Source organism: Hylobates moloch, unplaced genomic scaffold (assembly GCF_009828535.3).
Source record: "Hylobates moloch isolate HMO894 unplaced genomic scaffold, HMol_V3 SCAFFOLD_19, whole genome shotgun sequence".
Classification (NCBI taxonomy): Eukaryota; Metazoa; Chordata; class Mammalia; order Primates; family Hylobatidae; genus Hylobates; species Hylobates moloch.
Genome location: NW_026652294.1, coordinates 49,480,608 through 49,498,359, shown reverse-complemented (window position 1 = coordinate 49,498,359; position 17,752 = coordinate 49,480,608). Strand labels below are relative to the sequence as shown.

General features: G+C 52.9%; 1 protein-coding gene across 1 annotated transcript in view; it reads left to right on the top strand.

Annotated features, from left to right (window-relative positions):
• MRC2 (mannose receptor C type 2) overlaps positions 1 to 17,752 on the top strand; it is a 65,147-nt gene that overhangs the window by 31,433 nt on the left and 15,962 nt on the right. Inside the window, exons 2-12 of the mRNA XM_032139083.2 lie at positions 4,777 to 5,178; positions 6,303 to 6,476; positions 6,664 to 6,828; positions 6,966 to 7,079; positions 7,599 to 7,742; positions 11,815 to 12,003; positions 12,164 to 12,318; positions 14,240 to 14,347; positions 15,955 to 16,070; positions 16,549 to 16,697; positions 17,435 to 17,652. Coding sequence (XP_031994974.1) covers positions 4,777 to 5,178; positions 6,303 to 6,476; positions 6,664 to 6,828; positions 6,966 to 7,079; positions 7,599 to 7,742; positions 11,815 to 12,003; positions 12,164 to 12,318; positions 14,240 to 14,347; positions 15,955 to 16,070; positions 16,549 to 16,697; positions 17,435 to 17,652 — 1,934 coding nt within the window. The remainder of the gene's footprint in view (positions 1 to 4,776; positions 5,179 to 6,302; positions 6,477 to 6,663; positions 6,829 to 6,965; positions 7,080 to 7,598; positions 7,743 to 11,814; positions 12,004 to 12,163; positions 12,319 to 14,239; positions 14,348 to 15,954; positions 16,071 to 16,548; positions 16,698 to 17,434; positions 17,653 to 17,752) is intronic.

Below are 17,752 nucleotides of genomic sequence, written 5' to 3'. Positions count from 1 at the left end.
AAGAATCGCTTGAACCCGGGAGGTGGAGGTTGCAGCAGTGAGCAGAGATCACGCCACTGCACTCCAGCTGGGGCAACAGAGCGAGACTCTATATCAAAAAAAAAAAAAAAGATTTCAGCACATGAATTTTTGGAGGTTGACACATTCAGTTCATGGCAGGAGGGAAGGAGCAGGTCCAAGGCAGGGAACCCAGAGTTTAGCTGTGGCGGTTGTCCTAGGGGTACTTTAGGAAGCTCACTTTGTCCTGCCCAGAGAGGAACCCCATCCAAGTGCTGTTAGAGGACAGAGGGACGGGGTCCCTGCCCCAACCTACACTCCCGTGGTGGTGTTTTGAGATCAGTGACAGGAGCTGTGGGCACTATGTTTTAGGAAAATTAATCTGGCTGTTAGAACAAGGAGCAGAAAGATAGGCTGGTTGTTTGTGATTATTATCTAGGCATGAAATTCGTTCATTCATGCATGTGTTCATTTGTTCCTTCAGTATTTAAGCATTACTGTGTGTCAGGCAGAACTGTAGGTGCTGGGGATACAGTGGTGGAGAAGACAGAAAACAAGAGCCTGTCAGATAGCGAGTTCTGGTTCTGGAAGTGGCAGAGTAGCTTGTGTCAGTCTAACTTGCTGGCCAAGAATGCTTATAGACTGAGGGAAAAATATAAAATATGGTGATTATGGTGACTTGAAGGCACTGGACAGCAATTAAAACCAGACAGAGGTAGAGAGGAAAAAATCCTTGAAAGTAAAAAGTAAACCTGGCACATTTAACCAGCTTTTCCCTGAGCACACTACCTGGTTTGAGGAGCTCACACAGAAAGTGGCAGTTTTACTGGCTAGAGCTTGGGGCCACTAGAAAGGCTAACACTGAGAGGGAAAATCCTGGAAAGGAAGGAGCCATAGAAATTCCTTCTACAGATTCTCCTTAAATCCTTGGTGAATCCTAAACTGTGCATTTGCAGGGTAGGGCTCTAAGCAGCCCAGCAAGAAACAGCAGCTGGGAGGCAGAGGTTTCAGTTGCTACCTGGTGCTGAGGAAACAGAGTTTAAAATTTAAGTTCCACCAAGTTTGAGGGGCTTAGTAATCACCTAAGGTTTTCTTTCGAAATCCCAGAAGGGCCTCACCTTATGATTAAATCCAAGGGTACGAGCCACATCTGAAGACTAAAGGCAAAACTCAAACAACCCCACCCTAGCAAAGCTTAAAAGCAAACCTCCACAGGAGCAAGGTAATCCACTGGTAATTTAACTGCCTGCCATAATAAAATCCAGCATTCTTTAGAGGAAGATTTTTTTAAAATCCAGATTCCCTTTAACATGTCATCCCTGACATTCAGTATACAACAAAAAAGTCCAGACTCCTTATGAGGAGTCCACAATGTCCAGCATATAATAAAAATTAGCAGATAGTAGGCAGCAAGAGATGACCCATAATCAAAAGAAAAAACAGTCAATAGATGCAGATGCACAGACAACCCAGATGATGAAAAAAATCAGATAATAAATGCCACGAAGAGCATTATAATCAAGTGATATGATAGAGAGTAACTGTGGTCACTTTAAGATTGGGAGGCCAGGAGGCTCTCTCTAAAGATGTTACCCTTTTTTGTTGTTTGAAATGTGAAATGCCAGGTAGAGGAAATAATGCATAGGCCCAGAGGCAGGAAACAGCCAGGCTTGTTCAAGGAAGAACAAGGAGGTCAAAGGGACTTGAGCAAGGTGGAGTAACAAGATTTGAGATCAGGCCATTAGACAGGACCAGATCATGTTAAATTGTGGCTCATAGTAAGAGGCTGAATCTTATTTGAAGAATGATGAATCATCTTTGAAGTAATTCAAGCAGGAGGAAGATTACCTGCCTTCTGTTGTTGTTGTTTTTTTTTTCCCTTTTACTATGAGTGAAGCTGTCATTTCAAATATTTAAGAGGCAATTGCATTTTCTTCTTTTGCTTTCTATGCATATCTCTTCTTCATTTTCTACTGCGTTGTTGATACTTTCCTTAAATTTCATGTATCTATTTTTTTGGTAGAAGCTCTTCTTTCTTTTCTTTTCTCCCTTTCTTTCTTTCTTTCTTTCTTTCTTTCTTTCTTTCTTTCTTTCTTTCTTCCTTCCTTCCTTCCTTCCTTCCTTCCTTCCTTCCTTCCTTCTTTCTTTTCTTTCTTTCCTAGTAAAGTCAGAAAGGAGGAAAGAACAAACAGTTTGGTCTGTAACTGACTATGAACAATCAATTGAGATAACTCACCACCTTTGGACCAGCCAGAAGCTCTTTTAATATTGTGGACTTAACTGTTTGCCTCTAATAAGGTACATATATTTTTATCATTTATTTGAATTTTGACCTTGCTGATGGCATTATATGTTGCCATGAAAAAAATCTTTTTTTGAGAAAAAAGTTCTTATGCCATTGAATTCATCACTGTTGTCTATGACCTTCAACACTCCAATAATATTTTTAAATTTTTTCTAGGACTGATTTATGTCTTTAAAAGATTATTCTAGGCCAGGTGCGGTGGCTCATGCCTGTAATCCTAGCACTTTGGTAGTCTGAGGAGGGCAGATTCCCTGAGCTCCGGAGTTCGAGACCAGCCTGGGCAACGTGGAGAAACACTGTCTCTACTAAAAATACAGAAAAATTAGCAAGGCATGGTGGCATGTGCCTGTAGTCCCAGCTACTCGGGAGGCTGAGACAGGAGAATTGCTTGAACCTGGCAGGGAGAGGTTGCAGTGAGCCGAGATTGCACCACTGCACTCTAGCCTGGGCGACAGAGCAGGACTCTCTGTCTCAAAAAAAAAAAAAAAAAAGAGAGAGAGATTATTCTGACTGTCTTTGGAGAATGGACTATAGAAGGATGATGAGATCAGCATGGGAGAAGAGAGAGAACTTGAGATTTGGACCCAGGAGAGGAGGCCCACATTTCAGCTCCTTCCCTTAACAATCTTATCACTTTTGTCATCAAATTGCTCCACTACCCTCAGCCAATTTCTTCACCAATAACATAGCATAATGCTGATTTATAGTCTTCTTACTGTGCCAGATCCTGTTCCAAATGCTTTACATGTATTATCTCATTTCATCGTTACCAGAGTCTTAAGATGAGGAAACGGCATAGAGAGGTGAAGCACTTTGCCCAAGTCCCATATTCAGTGGCAGAGCTAGAATCGAAACACTAGCTGCCAGGCGCAGTGGCTCATGCCTGTAATCCCAGCACTTTGGGAGACCGAGGTGGGCAGATCACCTGAGGCTGGGAGTTTGAGACCACCCTGACCAACATGGAGAAATCTCATCTGTTCTAAAAATACAAAAAATTAGCCAGGTTTGGTGGTGCATGCCTGTAATCCCAGCTACTCAGGAGGCTGAGGCAGAATTGCTTGAACCCAGGAGGCAGAGGTTGCAGTAAGCCGAGATCGTGCCATTGTACTCCAGCCTGGGCAACAAGAGCAATAATCCATCTCCAAAAAAAAAAAAAAGAAAAAAGAAAAAAAGAAAAGAAACACTAGCAGTCGGATTCATCATTTCAAGACATGAAAAGTATCCTGGGGAGCTAGTGGCTAGTGGATGCAAAAGTTCTTTGGAGATTGGATGTACTCCATATGTGTATTGTGTACATAAGTGGCAGTCAGGGAACAAGAGGAAAGTGATGGATGTCACAGAGATCTGGGTTTGCTTACTGGGTGTGTGACACTGGGAGTAGGTCACTTCATGTCTCTAAGACTCTGTCTTTTCTTAACCTTCCTTCCTTCCCTCCCTCCCTCACTCCCTCCTTCCTACCATCCATCCCTCCCTCCCTCCTTCCTCCCTACTTTCTTCTTTTCTTTCTCTTTCCTCCTTCCTACCCTCCCTTGCTCCTTCCTTTCTTTTTCTTCACTGAAACAACTCACATATAGAATTTACCCATTTAAAACATATATTTAATTGGGATTTAGTTTATTCACAGAGTTGTGCAACTATCATGACAATCTAATTTTAGAATATTTTCATCATATCCCCAAAAGAAGCACCGTGCCCTTTAGCAGCCACTCCCCTTTCTCATCACCCACAGGCAACCATTAATTTGCTTTCTGTCTCTATGCATTGAAGCTTCATTTCTTACTCTGTAAAGTGGGTGTTCTGTGGGGGGCGGGGGGGGCAGGTTGGATTTCCCCAGTGACTTCTACAGAGGGTGCCTGCTCAGTGAGGAGATAGGTGGAAAGAGGAAAGGTTGAGGAAGCCAAAGAATTAAATTGCTGCATACAAATTAAGGCGTGAAATAGTTCAGGGGTGGGATGAGTGGTTTGGGAAGATCCTAGAAGAAGGAAAGGATGGAACCAGTGCAAGGGGCAGGGAGAAGGGTGAGACACAATGCCTCCGGATCAAAGAAGAATTTTGGCAGAAAAACCACGCCATGTAATAGAGATTGAGATTGAGGTTGCAACGTGGTGTATGTGGTGTAAATGCCTCCACCGCTCCTCATAAAATCTTCAGAAAAGTATACAGGTGATGTGCCGGGTGGAGTTGGGTTTGCTTTTGAGGGTGGTACAGAGGAGGGCTGAGTCCTCCCTCCTGGTGAGCAGGGGCTAGAACAGAGGTGGTCCTGCAGGCCTCTGCCTCATCTGGGCACAAGGGCTTAGCACTGCCACTCATTTCCACCTCAGAGGGTTGGTAGTGAGGACCGAGTGATTTAACGTATGAGCGAAGGCTCACCGTCCTGCGCTGGGCACATGGTAGGTGCCTGTCAGCCACACCGGTCATCAAGGGCCAACCAGGAGAGCCCCTGTGATGCCTTCGTGTCCTGCCTTCCCTTCCAGAACCCAACGTCTTCCTCATCTTCAGCCATGGACTGCAGGGCTGCCTGGAGGCCCAAGGTGGGCAGGTCAGAGTCACCCCGGCTTGCAATACCAGTCTCCCTGCCCAGCGCTGGAAGTGGGTCTCCCGAAACCGGCTCTTCAACCTGGGTACCATGCAGTGCCTGGGCACAGGCTGGCCAGGCACCAACACCACGGCCTCCCTGGGCATGTACGAGTGTGACCGGGAGGCACTGAATCTTCGCTGGCATTGTCGTACACTGGGTGACCAGCTGTCCTTGCTCCTGGGGGCCCGCACCAGCAACATATCCAAGCCTGGCACCCTTGAGCGTGGTGACCAGACCCGCAGTGGCCAGTGGCGCATCTACGGCAGCGAGGAGGACCTATGTGCTCTGCCCTACCATGGTGAGGGGCTGCTTGCAGGTGGGAGGGTGGGGTCCCTGATGTCCAGGGGCCTGGAGCCAAGAGGGACAGATTCCCGGTGACAAGGCCTTTGGCCTCTGTGGACCCTTGGCAGTCACGTTTAATTATAATAGGAAGCATTTTTTAATAATGAAGAAAATTAACTTCAGGCCAGGTGCGGTGGCTCACACCTGTAATCCCAGCACTTTGGGAGGCCAAGGTGGGTGGATCACTTGAGGTCAGGAGTTCGAGACCAGCCTGGCCAACATGGAAAAACCCCATCTCTACTAAAAATACAAAAATTAGCCAGGTGTGGTGGAGCATGCCCATCATAGTCCCAGCTACTTGGGAGGCTGAGGAAGGAGAATCACTTGAACCCAGGAGGCAGACGTTGCCGTGAGCTGAGGTTGCGCCACTGCACTGCAGCCTGGGTGACAGAGCAAGACTCTGTCTCAAAAAAAAAAAAGAAAAGAAAAGAAAAAAGAAAAATTAACCTCAAAGCATTTAATTTACTTTTGTAAAAATTGCAAAATACATGCTTGTAAAGTCTTCAAATAGTATACAACATAAAATTAAATGAAAATTCCCTTCCCCCAGGCCCACTCTCCAGGTGAAACCCCATTGTAGCCCCCCATGTTGTCTTAATGCCTATCTTGCATGTGGTGAATGGGGACCAGAGTCACCATGTGAGGGGCTGGCCTCTTGTGGTGGACAGCCCCGTCCTGGGGGGGCCTTTCCTGGGAGACCCCCTGAGTTCCGAGATAGAACTTTGTGGGGACACAGAGCCCATGGGCTGGGTAGCTGAGCAGAGATTCCATTGGGCTCAGCCCTCTGTGGATGACTTGGATGCCCCCTCACCCAGCTGGAGTTTGGATGGGATTAGGGGTACCAGGGATCCCCTTCCCAGCCCTATGAGGTGTGCAGCAAGACCTCTCTCTGGTTCCTGGGCTGACTCAACAGCAGAAGGAGCCTTAAAGCCACTATGGGGTGCCATTGCCTCTCCCACCTGCTGACCCCTGCGAACACCCAGCACCCTGGGTTTTAGGGGATTTCTCCTGAGGGTCGAGGGGCGCGGCAGCCTCTGGTGTCCAGATGCCAAGGGCCTGGCCCCTGTCCACCCCCTGCAGAGGTCTACACCATCCAGGGGAACTCCCACGGCAAGCCGTGCACCATCCCCTTCAAATATGACAACCAATGGTTCCACGGCTGCACCAGCACGGGCCGCGAGGACGGTCACCTGTGGTGTGCCACCACCCAGGACTACGGCAAAGACGAGCGCTGGGGCTTCTGCCCCATCAAGAGTGAGAGCGGTTGGAGCCATGGGGGTGGGGGCAGTGTTCCTGGAGGGAGGCTGGTGCTGAGGGGCCCCAGGCCCAGGGTGAGATACTGCCCCCTCCCCTACCTAGTGCAGCCTTTTGGTGGGGGAGGGTCTGCACTCCCGAGGGACCCCCGGAGGGGGCCTGAAGGAGAGGTCTGTCCTGGTGGCAGGTAACGACTGCGAGACCTTCTGGGACAAGGACCAGCTGACTGACAGCTGCTACCAGTTTAACTTCCAGTCCACGCTGTCGTGGAGGGAGGCCTGGGCCAGCTGTGAGCAGCAGGGCGCGGATCTGCTGAGCATCACGGAGATCCACGAGCAGACCTACATCAACGGTGAGCCGGGGTCTGACGCCTGCTCGTGCCTCTGGAGGGCCCCGGCCCTTTCTGCTTGTGGGTTGGGGAGAGGGCGATGGGGAGGGCGGGAGGCTGGGGCTGGGGGTCCCCTGTTCAGTGTCCCTCCTTGCTGTCAGGCCTCCTTACTGGGTACAGCTCCACCCTGTGGATCGGCTTGAATGACTTGGACACGAGCGGAGGCTGGCAGTGGTCGGACAACTCGCCCCTCAAGTACCTCAACTGGGAGAGTGGTGAGGCACAAGTTTGGGGGCGCAGGGCAGCCAAGGGGCCCCGCGGGCTCTTGGCCTCCCATGGACTCCTCTCCTCATGTCCTCCTGCAGAGGGGCAGTGTGGGTAGGGGAAGCACAGACCTCCACCCCCTCCCCAGACTGCACTCCCCCCAGCCCATGGAGGGCGGCACTGCCCCAGGCCGCAGGTCTTGGTGCGTATGGACTGGGTGCCAGCCTCCACTCACCTCTTCAGCCACCCCTGTGGGCAGCGGGCACCAGCGCACCCAACGGCCTGGCCGGGGAGGCCGGGGCGGGGCTGGTACTGGTTGCTGGGTAGAAGGTTCAAGGCGATGTGCACCCAGGTTAGAAAGCGCGGAGGACCCTGTGGTCTGGGGCGGAGCTGGAGCTGAGCACCAGGCTTCCCGAACTGGCTTAGGCTTCCGAAGGAGCAGAGGGAGGTAGGAGGTTCTGAGCAGCGCCCCGGGAGCTACGGTGTGAGCTTCTCTCTCCGGGGGTGCTGGCGCCCTGCCCTCCCCACAGACCAGCCGGACAACCCCAGTGAGGAGAACTGTGGAGTGATCCGCACTGAGTCCTCGGGCGGCTGGCAGAACCGCGACTGCAGCATCGCGCTGCCCTATGTGTGCAAGAAGAAGCCCAATGCCACTGCTGAGCCCATCCCTCCAGGTGAGCCAGGCACTGTGCCGCAGGGTGGGGAGGGGCTCCCAGGGCCAGGGACACAGCCACAGAGCCGTGGCAGGCCCAGCCTCTCCTCCGGTTACCACCACAGCACAAGGGGACTCTCTGATCCTCTGACTCTTATTTCATTGTTCAGTTAAAGTCTGAGCAAATTGGAATATGTCATTAATTCATTTGGGGAGCATGTGCTGAGATCTGTGTTAAATGCTGGCAATACCCACTGTTCCCTCGTAGAGACCACAGTCTGCTGGAGGTGACAGACATCTCAATGCACAATTAGACTATCCCAGGTCATAAGTGATTATAGAAATATGGATCAGTGTTAGAGAAGCATAGAGAAGAAACTGATTGAGCTTCTAAGAGTTAAGGAGGGGTTTATGGAAATAACATTTGATTTGGGCCTTTCAAGTTGAGTGTAAGTTTAAAAGATATAAAGAGGCGTGGGGGAAGGGCATTTCTGGCAGAGGGAACAGCACATGCAAAGGTGTGGAGGCCTAGAAATACACTGCAGCTTTAAGGGGTGGTGAGTGATGGCCGGGCACCGTGGCTCACACCTATAATCCTAGCACTTTGGGAGGCCAAAGCAGGAGGATTGCCTGAGCTCAGTAGTTCAAGACCAGCCTGGGCAACATAGCGAGACTTTGTCTCTGCAAAATATATTTTTAAAATTAGCTGAATGTGGTGATGCACGCCTGTCTACTAGGGAGGTTGAGGTGGGAGGATTGCTTGAGCCTGCAAGGTTGAGGCTGCAGTGAGCCTTGCTTGTACCACTGCACTCCAACCTGGGCAACAGAGCGAGACAAGACCCTGCCTCAAAAAAATAAAAAATAAAAAATAAATAAAAGAAAGAAAAAGAAAAAATGGATGGTGCCTGTTGCAGTTAGGGTATAGATTCTAACCACTTCAAGTATGGTCCTCCAACCAGCAGCACAGCATCCCCAGAGGGCTTGTTAGAAATGCACAGTCAGGCCTGCCCCAGAGTAATTGAATCAGAACCTGCATTTAACAAGATCCTCAGATGATTCATGTGCAGGTACAGTTTGGGAAGCCCTGGCTTAAACGGCATGGTGAAGAAAAGGCAGGTTGCAGCCAGTCTCTGCAGGGTCTTGGCTGCTGGGCCAAGTTTGGGTGGGGCCGGGTAGGCTGTGGGGAACCTTTGTAGGTGTTTAAGCCAGGGAGTGTCTGGTTCTCGTTCGTGATCATAGAGACAGCTTTAGGGGCCTCCTGGAGGAGTTGGGGCAATGGACAGGGCCTGCTTTAGGGATTCTGCCCCTTACTGCTGTGTGGCCCTGGGCAAGCAGCTTAGTCTCTGGGGTGCAGAGTCCTCATTGCAAATGGAGAATAAAGCCACCCCCCTTGCAAGGTTGTTGTGAGGAAGGCTGGAGATCTGGCCTGGCACAAAGGAGTTTTTCTGTAGTTGGCTGTGGATGTTTACTATGGTGTAGATTGGAGGGCACGTGCAGTTGCCTGGGAAGCTGTGGGGCGGTGAGGAGACTTTTACAAAGAAAACATGGCAACACACACACACACACACACACACACACACACACACACACCACTAACCACAGACAGTAAAGAGCTTACAGAGCAAAACTTCTGCTCCTGACCATGGAAGTCTTGCCAATGATCGACTCAGGACTGGTTTTTTGTTTGTTTGTTTGTTTTTTGTTTTTCTGAGACAGGGTCTCACTCTGTCACCCAGGCTGGAGTGTAGTGGTGTGATCTCAGCTCACCGCAACCTCCGCCTCTTAAGCTCAAGAGATTCTCATGCCTCAGCCTCCTGAGTAGCTGGGATTACAGGCGGGCATCACTACTTCCCAGCTAACTTTTGTATTTTTAGTAGAGATGGGGTTTCACCATGTTGGCCAGGCTGGTCTTGAACTCCTGACCTCAGGTGATCTGCCCACCTCGGCCTCCCAAAGTGCTGGGATTACAGGTGTGAACCACTGCACCCCGCCTTTTTATTTTTATTTATTTATTTTTTGAAACAGAGTCTCGCTCTGTCGCCCAGGCTAGAGTGCAGTGGCACAATCTCTGCTCAGTGCAACCTCCGCCTCCCGGGTTCAAGCGATTCTCATGCCCCAGCCTCCCGAGTAGCTGGGATTATATGCATGAGTGTGCCACCACGCCAGGCTAATTTTTTTGTATTTTTAGAGATGGGGTTTCACCATGTTGCCCAGGCTGGTCTCGAACTCCTGTCTTCAAGTGATTCACCCGCCTCGGCCTCCCAAAGTGCTGGAATTACAGGCGTGAGCCACGGCTCCGGCCTGATTCAGGACTGTTGACCACTGCTTTATCTCCCATTCCCTAAGGGGCCAGGAGCAGAAGCTTGAAACGTCAGCAGCCCGATCTAGGGCACCCCCACCTCTAGCTGGAGGGAGCCTTGGGCCGTAGTCTAGTCCTCCCAGAAGCAGCTTTCTGAAGGAAGGGGCCCGCTGGGAGGCCCGGGCATGGGCATGCCCAGCCTATCTGTGGCCCCTCACCAAGTCCTCTGTTCTCTGGGTCTTCCCGGACCTGCAGACAGATCTAAGGCCTCGGATTTCCGCCCCTCTGCCCAGCCCGTATCTCTCTGCACGAGGCATATTCTAGGCGGGTTCTGCTTTCCCGGTCTCATCACTTAAGTCCTGTCATGTCGAAGGCAGGCGCCGTCGTGTTCCCAAAGCATCCACATTTCCCAAGCTCCCTTCCAGTCCTTGAGGCCCCTCGGGTCTCAGCAGCCACTAAAATCCGCTTGTCTGGGGCGGCAGCCTCAGGTCTTAGCTCATTGGCTAACAAGAGATGATTGACAGGTCCTGAGCCAGAGAGCGAGCCCAATCGGGCTCTCAGCCCGCCCAGCTTTGCCGGGTCTCCAGGAGCAGGTGTGGCTGGACCACGGGAATCCCAGTCTGAGGCCGTGTTCTAGTGGGCGCGCGCTTTCCTGCCCGGTTAGGCAGAATTCTGCCCGAGCCTGACACTGTGGGTGGTTTGGTGAAGTCCTGTTTTCTCCTGCCAAGACCAAGTAAGGGCTTGTTTGCCTCAGCTGCCCTCGGACCCCAACCCCTAGAAGGTGAACCTGAAAGGCACGGAAGTCGGGGCAAGGGAGGGCCTGGGACGGGTGGATTTCTCAGCCCTGGGGTTCAGGGTTAGGAGTTAGGAGGCGGGAAGGAGTCCCAGCTGGGAGATGGGGCCGATCTGTAGTGACTTTGAGCACCTCCTAATGTTCTCGGCTGCCCACCCACCAAAACCTCAGATTCCTGGTGGGCCCGCCTGGGCCCCATTAGTGGCTCAAGGTCCCGTTTCCCAATTTTCTCCCTCCTGGGCTGCCCGGACCTGCACAGGGTGCTCAATATATGTTATTTGAAAGAATAACAGTGGTTCCATTTACTAGGCAGGGTGGCCATAAGCCAAGCTTGAATCTCATAGCAGGGAACCCCATTTACAGAGGGAGAAACTGAGGCTCATGGGGCTGGTTTGTCCTGACTTTCTACCCATCGTTTATTGACTGATTCATTGATGCGTTGATTGAGATAAGGTCTTGCTGTGTCGCCCAGGCTGGAGTGCAGTGGTGCAATCATGGCTCACTGCAGCCTTGACCTCCCCGGGTCAAGTGATCCTCTCACCTCAGCCTCCTGAGTAGCGGGACCACAGGCGCACATCACCATGCCTGGCTAATTTTTTATTTTTTATAGCGATGGGGTCTCCCCTTTGTTGCCCAGTCTGTTCTTGAACTACTGGGCTCAAGCAATCCTCCAGCCTTAGCCTTCCAAAGTGCTGGGATTACAGGCCTGAGCCACCACGCCTGGCCCACCCATCATATTCTGAGAGCCACAGCCAGAGGAACTGTTCTGTCCTGGGTGGAATCTGCCACCACGACTTGGGGCTCTGCCCCGGGGCTCCAGCAGCCCTGTAAAGTTTTATTTTTTTAGCATTTCCAAGACCTGTGGTGGGGACTGGGATTGATCTGGGAGAGTTTGGAGAGGAGGTGACTTGGAAGCCTCGCCTGTGTTGACGTCAACCCAGTGGGTTGGTGCCCAGACTGGGCGGCTCAGTCCCTGAGCAGCAGCCTCATGGGTCTCTGCAGACAGGTGGGCCAATGTGAAGGTGGAGTGCGAGCCGAGCTGGCAGCCCTTCCAGGGCCACTGCTACCGCCTGCAGGCCGAAAAGCGCAGCTGGCAGGAGTCCAAGAAGGCATGTCTACGGGGCGGTGGCGACCTGGTCAGCATCCACAGCATGGCAGAGCTGGAATTCATCACCAAGCAGATCAAGCAAGGTGAGGAGCTGCCCGCCCACATGTCTGGGTGGAGGGCAGGGCCTCCCACTGCCCCACCCATCCTGCCCAGGAGCCTCAGAGAATGTTCCTTCCTCCCTACTGGTGGCTGAGGCTGACCTCTCAATGTCTTCTCTCCCCTCCTCTCCTGCCGCACCCCCAGAGGTGGAGGAGCTGTGGATCGGCCTCAACGATTTGAAACTGCAGATGAATTTTGAGTGGTCTGATGGGAGCCTTGTGAGCTTCACCCACTGGCACCCCTTTGAGCCCAACAACTTCCGGGACAGTCTGGAGGACTGTGTCACCATCTGGGGCCCGGTGAGATCTCCCTCTCCCTATCACAGGGCCACAAAATACACTCCCAACCTCCAGGTGCGACCCCAGCTGAAGGACATCCTAGTTACTATCAGTACCTGTCTGGAAACTCTTACCTCTCAGCAGTCCCCCTCCTCCCCACCAATGCCTTCCCTTCCACGAGAGACTGCCGGGGCTTGAATCCCACCTCCACCTCCAACTAGCCAAGTCACCTTGGGCGAGTTACTAGAGGGTCATAGGGGAGATCAGAGGAGTTAATTCTCGTGAAACCTTAGGCACAGTGCCTGGCGCATTCTTGGTCTCCTCCCAGCTGCCCTTCCCTGCCAGAAGGTGGCATCAGAACCCACATTATGTGCAGATACTTTGCAAGCAGGGCTGCACTCTGCCAGCCCTTGCCCCCGGTGATCTACCCAGTCCAGGGTCCTGTCATCTCAAGAGATTGTTGAGTTATGACAATTTGCCATGGTTTGGGCTTAGATGTGGTATAAGTGAAGGAATTGATGCGGGGCTTCAAGCAGAGATGAAAGACCCTTTAAAAAGGGACAAAGCCAGCTGAGTGTGGTGGCTGATGCCTATAATCCCAGCACGTTGGGAGGCTGAGGCAGGCGGATCACTTGAGGTCAGGAGTTCGAGACCAGCCTGGCCAACATAGTGAAAACCCATCTCTACTAAAAATACAAAAATTAGCCAGGCATGGTGGCAGATGCCTGTAATCCCAACTACTCGAGAGGCTGAGGCAAGAGAATCTCTTGAACCTGGAAGGCGGAGGCTGCAGTGAGCTGAGATTGAACCACTGCACTCCAGCCTGGGTGACAGAGCAAGACCCTGTCTCAAAATAAAATAAAATAAAATAAAAATAAAAATAAAATAAAATAAAATAAAAAGGAGAAAGCCATAGGGACACAGATCACCCTTCCTAGGGACAGACAGGACGTTCTGCTGTCACATACTGCAAACAATGCTGGGGACTGTAGTGGCAGTCATTTGCCTTAGGGGATGCTATTTAAGAATTTTAAAACAATTATGTATTGAGTATCTACCATGTGCCAGGCATTTTTCTGGGTGCTAGGATACACAAACACGCCTGCCCTCAGGATGGAGCTTAGAGGCAGACATACTGCTGGCTGGGGGCCTGTAGATACTGGGGAGGGTGAAGACAGAAGCAGGGGCCGAGGACTAAATTCCTCCTCAGCTTCATCGGCTGAGATTCTGGTCAGGGCACACTGGCCTCTGCTCACTCTGGCCCTGCAGGCACTAGCTAGACGCCTTGGGAATCCCAGCTGTCTATCCTGCCATCAGTTACTCTAACAATCTTAGCCAGTTTGTTTTTGATATTTATAAAACGAGTTATCAATAATTAAAAGGACACCTTTCCTTTTTTTTTTTTTGAGACGGAGTTTCACTCTGTCGCCCAGGCTGGAGTGCAATGGCACGATCTTGGCTCACTGGAACCTCTGCCTCCCAGGTTCAAGCGATTCTCCTGCCTGAGCCTCCCAAATAGCTGGGATTACAGGCATGCGCCACCACGACTGGCTAATTTTTTGTATTTTCAGTAGAGATGGGGTTTCACCATGTTGGCCAGGCTGGTCTTGAACTCCTGACCTCAAGTGATCCGCCCACCTCGGCCTCCCAAAATGCTGGGATTATAGGCGTGAGCCACCGCGCCGGGCCAGGACGCCTTTCCCATTTAGACAATGCTTGTTAAGTTTCAAGGCGTTTGCACATGAACTGCTTGTGCTCTCATCCACCCTGTGAGGCTTATGGGTTCATCCCGCCTTCCCCATTGCACAGCTGGGACACAGAGATGTCAGAATCACACAGCAAGTCAGAGACAGGGCCAGCTCTAGGAACCAGATTCCAAGAAGGATTTGGGAGATTTATGGGGAGGTGGGGGTTGAGATTCTTCCTCACCCTGTGTCCCTAGGAAGGCCGCTGGAATGACAGTCCCTGTAACCAGTCCTTGCCATCCATCTGCAAGAAGGCAGGCCAGCTGAGCCAGGGGGCCGCCGAGGAGGACCATGGCTGCCGGAAGGTGAGGGTGTTTCTGGAGCTGCCCTGAGTGGGGCCACCAATCAGAGGGGCTACCAGGGGAGGGATGGATGGATGAACTCCTGCTGCCTCGCATGGCATCGCCCTCGCGTTGGCACCCCCTTCCCTGAGCTCTCCAAACTGCTCCTATCTTGAAGGAGTGATACTGGATGGGATGGGATGGGTGGGCGCTGTTGGGAGGAAGCAGAGCTCCCCGCCCCCAGCCCAGTCCTGAGTCCCTCCCCATGGGGGAAGCCACTTCCTCGAGACAGCAGAGAACAGGGAGGTGGGGGCTGGTCTACCCCCACCTCCAGCCTAGTCATGTCAAGCAGTGGCTGCCGAAGTGAAGTGTGGCCCCTATGCACCCCCAGTCCTGCCTTCCCCTTCCTCTGCCGTCTGACACAGGGCGTGTGCTGGTCTGTCTCCCCTGGAGGAGTGAGGCCACCCAGGGTGGGGCTGTACCTTTCCCCCTCCTTGTGTTCCCAGCCCCAGTGGGCTTCTAGAGGATGTTCAGGGAGGTTGGGGGGGGGTCAAGGAATGAAAGCTGTATAAGTGAGTGGGGAGTGACTGAGGGTGTGAGGGAGTGACAGACCCTCTCCCTCCTCCAGGGAGTGGAGCAGGGGTGCAAATGCTGTGATGGGTGTGGGGAGCTTGCTTCTAAAAGACACTGCTTGGCCCTTGGCCCTTGGCCCCTCCCAGCAGCCCCTTGCAGCCAGGCTGGCTCCTCACTCTGTTTTCCTTTGGATTAAGCCCCTACCACGCCCACCTGGACCCCAAAGCCTCCCCCAGAAAATGAGCAGGAAACACTAACAGGCATGGCCCCATGGGGGAGGAAGCAGAGGGGAGAGCAGAGCCCGGCTGCAGAGTCTGTGGGCTGGCAAGGACAGTGCCTGGCCCAGGGGCTGTGTCATGGCTGCGAAGATGTGAAGGGAGGAGTAGAGAGGAATTACCAACTTCTCTGGCACCAAGGCCAGCCTGGAATTTGTGTGGGGAGTGTTGAGGGTCCATGGTTAACAGCCCAGGATCACCAGGGGTCTTAGCACACCCCCTGCCAGCAGATGAGGCCCCCACCACACATACCACATCTGCTTCTCTTCTGCCTTGGCTCCTGCCAGCCTCGCCTGCCAGGGTCTCGTCTCTGAGCCCCTCCTGCCATCCCCGGGCCAGGAGCGTCCTGTGCCGACTCCAGCTTTGCCAGGCCCCCGAGGACTGCCCATCCCCTCTCCGTCCTGGCAGCTCTCCCCAGCTTTTAGCTGTGGTTTCCCAGCCAACAGTAATTTCCCCACTGTGTCTCTTGGTTTAAATGCCCAAGAGAGGAGCCTGAAGGGCCATTCATCTTCCCGAGCCAGGTCACTGGCCGGTCGCTGGCGGCCTGCCGGTCAGCCACGCTGGGGCTGGGCCTCCACCCCAGCTTCCACAGCTGTGGGTGATGGCAGAGGGGGAGTGTGGAGAAACGAGGTGCAGAACACAGCCCAGGACTCAAACCAGTCCCCTCCGTCCTGAGCACGTTCAGTGAGGTCCCTGATGGCATCTCCCGCCGCAGGATTTATGGGTGAGGGTGGAGAGTCATCTTCACTACAGACACCCCTCTTCTGTCCACTCTTGAGCCAGGGTTGGACGTGGCACAGCCCATCCTGCTACTGGCTGGGAGAGGACCAAGTGACCTACAGTGAGGCCCGGCGCCTGTGCACCGACCATAGCTCTCAGCTGGTCACCATCACCAACAGGTACAGCAGGGGCGGGTGCCCTGACTAGCCCTTGCCCCTGTCTGGGCCTAATGTGGCCCCTCCAGCAAACAGGGTAGCATCCCACCATCATGCCCAGAGGGACCTGGAGTCCTTTGAACCTCAGTGGGCTCCAGGGCATTTTAAAATCTTGTCAGAAGAATGACTACCACTTGTTAAGTGACCCCAGTGTAGGGCAGGGCCCGGGCAGGCACAGGTGTGGGCTGGATACTTGAGGAAGAGAGGCCTTGGTTGTGTCTGATTTTCTCTACCTTCTTCTTAGCAAGGCAAGGGGTGCAGAGAGTAGAAGGGGTAGCTGGGGGTTCCATAAATCAGCTGCAGGGCTCCCAGGGGTCCCTGCTTTCTTGAGCAAGTTATTGGTCGGGGACAGCACCCGAGATCCCATGGTAGGGCGTCTGGCCTGTGGCTGGGGGATTGGGAAGCGGGGAGATCCCTGCCCTGACCAGCCCGTCTCCTGAAGGTTCGAGCAGGCCTTCGTCAGCAGCCTCATCTACAACTGGGAGGGCGAGTACTTCTGGACGGCCCTGCAGGACCTCAACAGCACCGGCTCCTTCCGCTGGCTCAGTGGGGATGAAGTCATGTACACCCACTGGAACCGGGACCAGCCTGGTGAGCCCCTTCTTTGACTTGCCTTGGTGAAGCGAGGAGGGAGGCTGGGGTGGACTGGCTTTGCCAGCACCGAGCCCCAGGGCTTCCCCATAAACAGATCACTGGTGCACTGTGGTGTAGCGGCTATGAGCACAAGCTCTGAAACCAAACTGCCTGGCTCCGACCCTGACTCTGCCATCTATTAGCTGTGCATCCTCTGAGCCTCAGTTTTCTCATCTGTCCAATGGGGATAATGATCCTTTCCTCATAGGGATGACATGAGTCTTAAATATGTGTAAAGTGCTAATGTGTGTAAAGAGTTAATGTGTGTAAAGTGTCTAGATTACTTCTCTATCTGGGCTCACAGAAAAGGAACAAATAATCTCTTCTCTATCTGGACTCATTTAAAAAATGTGTTTAGAATACTGAGCGCAATACAAGTGCTTGTTATTACTATTATTACCATTTCACATTCACTATCTTTCTAACCCTTTCAATAACCTGATGAGGTAGACGATGAAGCAGGCTCGGTGAGGTTAAGCAGCTTGCCTGAGCCCTCACAGTGGGTGAACGCAGAGCCAGGGCTCTGCCTCCATTCCCTTCCTCCCTCCTGGCTCCAACCCCAGAGAGCATGTCTCTGCAGAGGTGGCCAAGCTGGTTCCCAGTGTGAGGGCTGTGCTGGTGCCCTGCCGGGATGTGAGGGAGGACCGGACTATGAATCCTTCTCAGAGCCTGGGTCTCCCTTCCCTCTCCTTCAGGGTACAGCCGTGGGGGCTGCGTGGCCCTGGCCACTGGCAGCGCCATGGGGCTGTGGGAGGTGAAGAACTGTACCTCGTTCCGGGCCCGCTACATCTGCCGGCAGAGCCTGGGCACTCCAGTGACGCCAGAGCTGCCGGGGCCAGATCCCACGCCCAGCCTCACTGGCTCCTGTCCCCAGGGCTGGGCCTCGGACCCCAAACTCCGGTATTGCTATAAGGTAGGGCAGCCTGTTGGCCAGGTCGGGGGCAGGGGGAGGACAGGAGCAAAGAGACAGTTTGCGTGGAGGTTCCAGTGGGACCAGCCACAATCCAGAGACA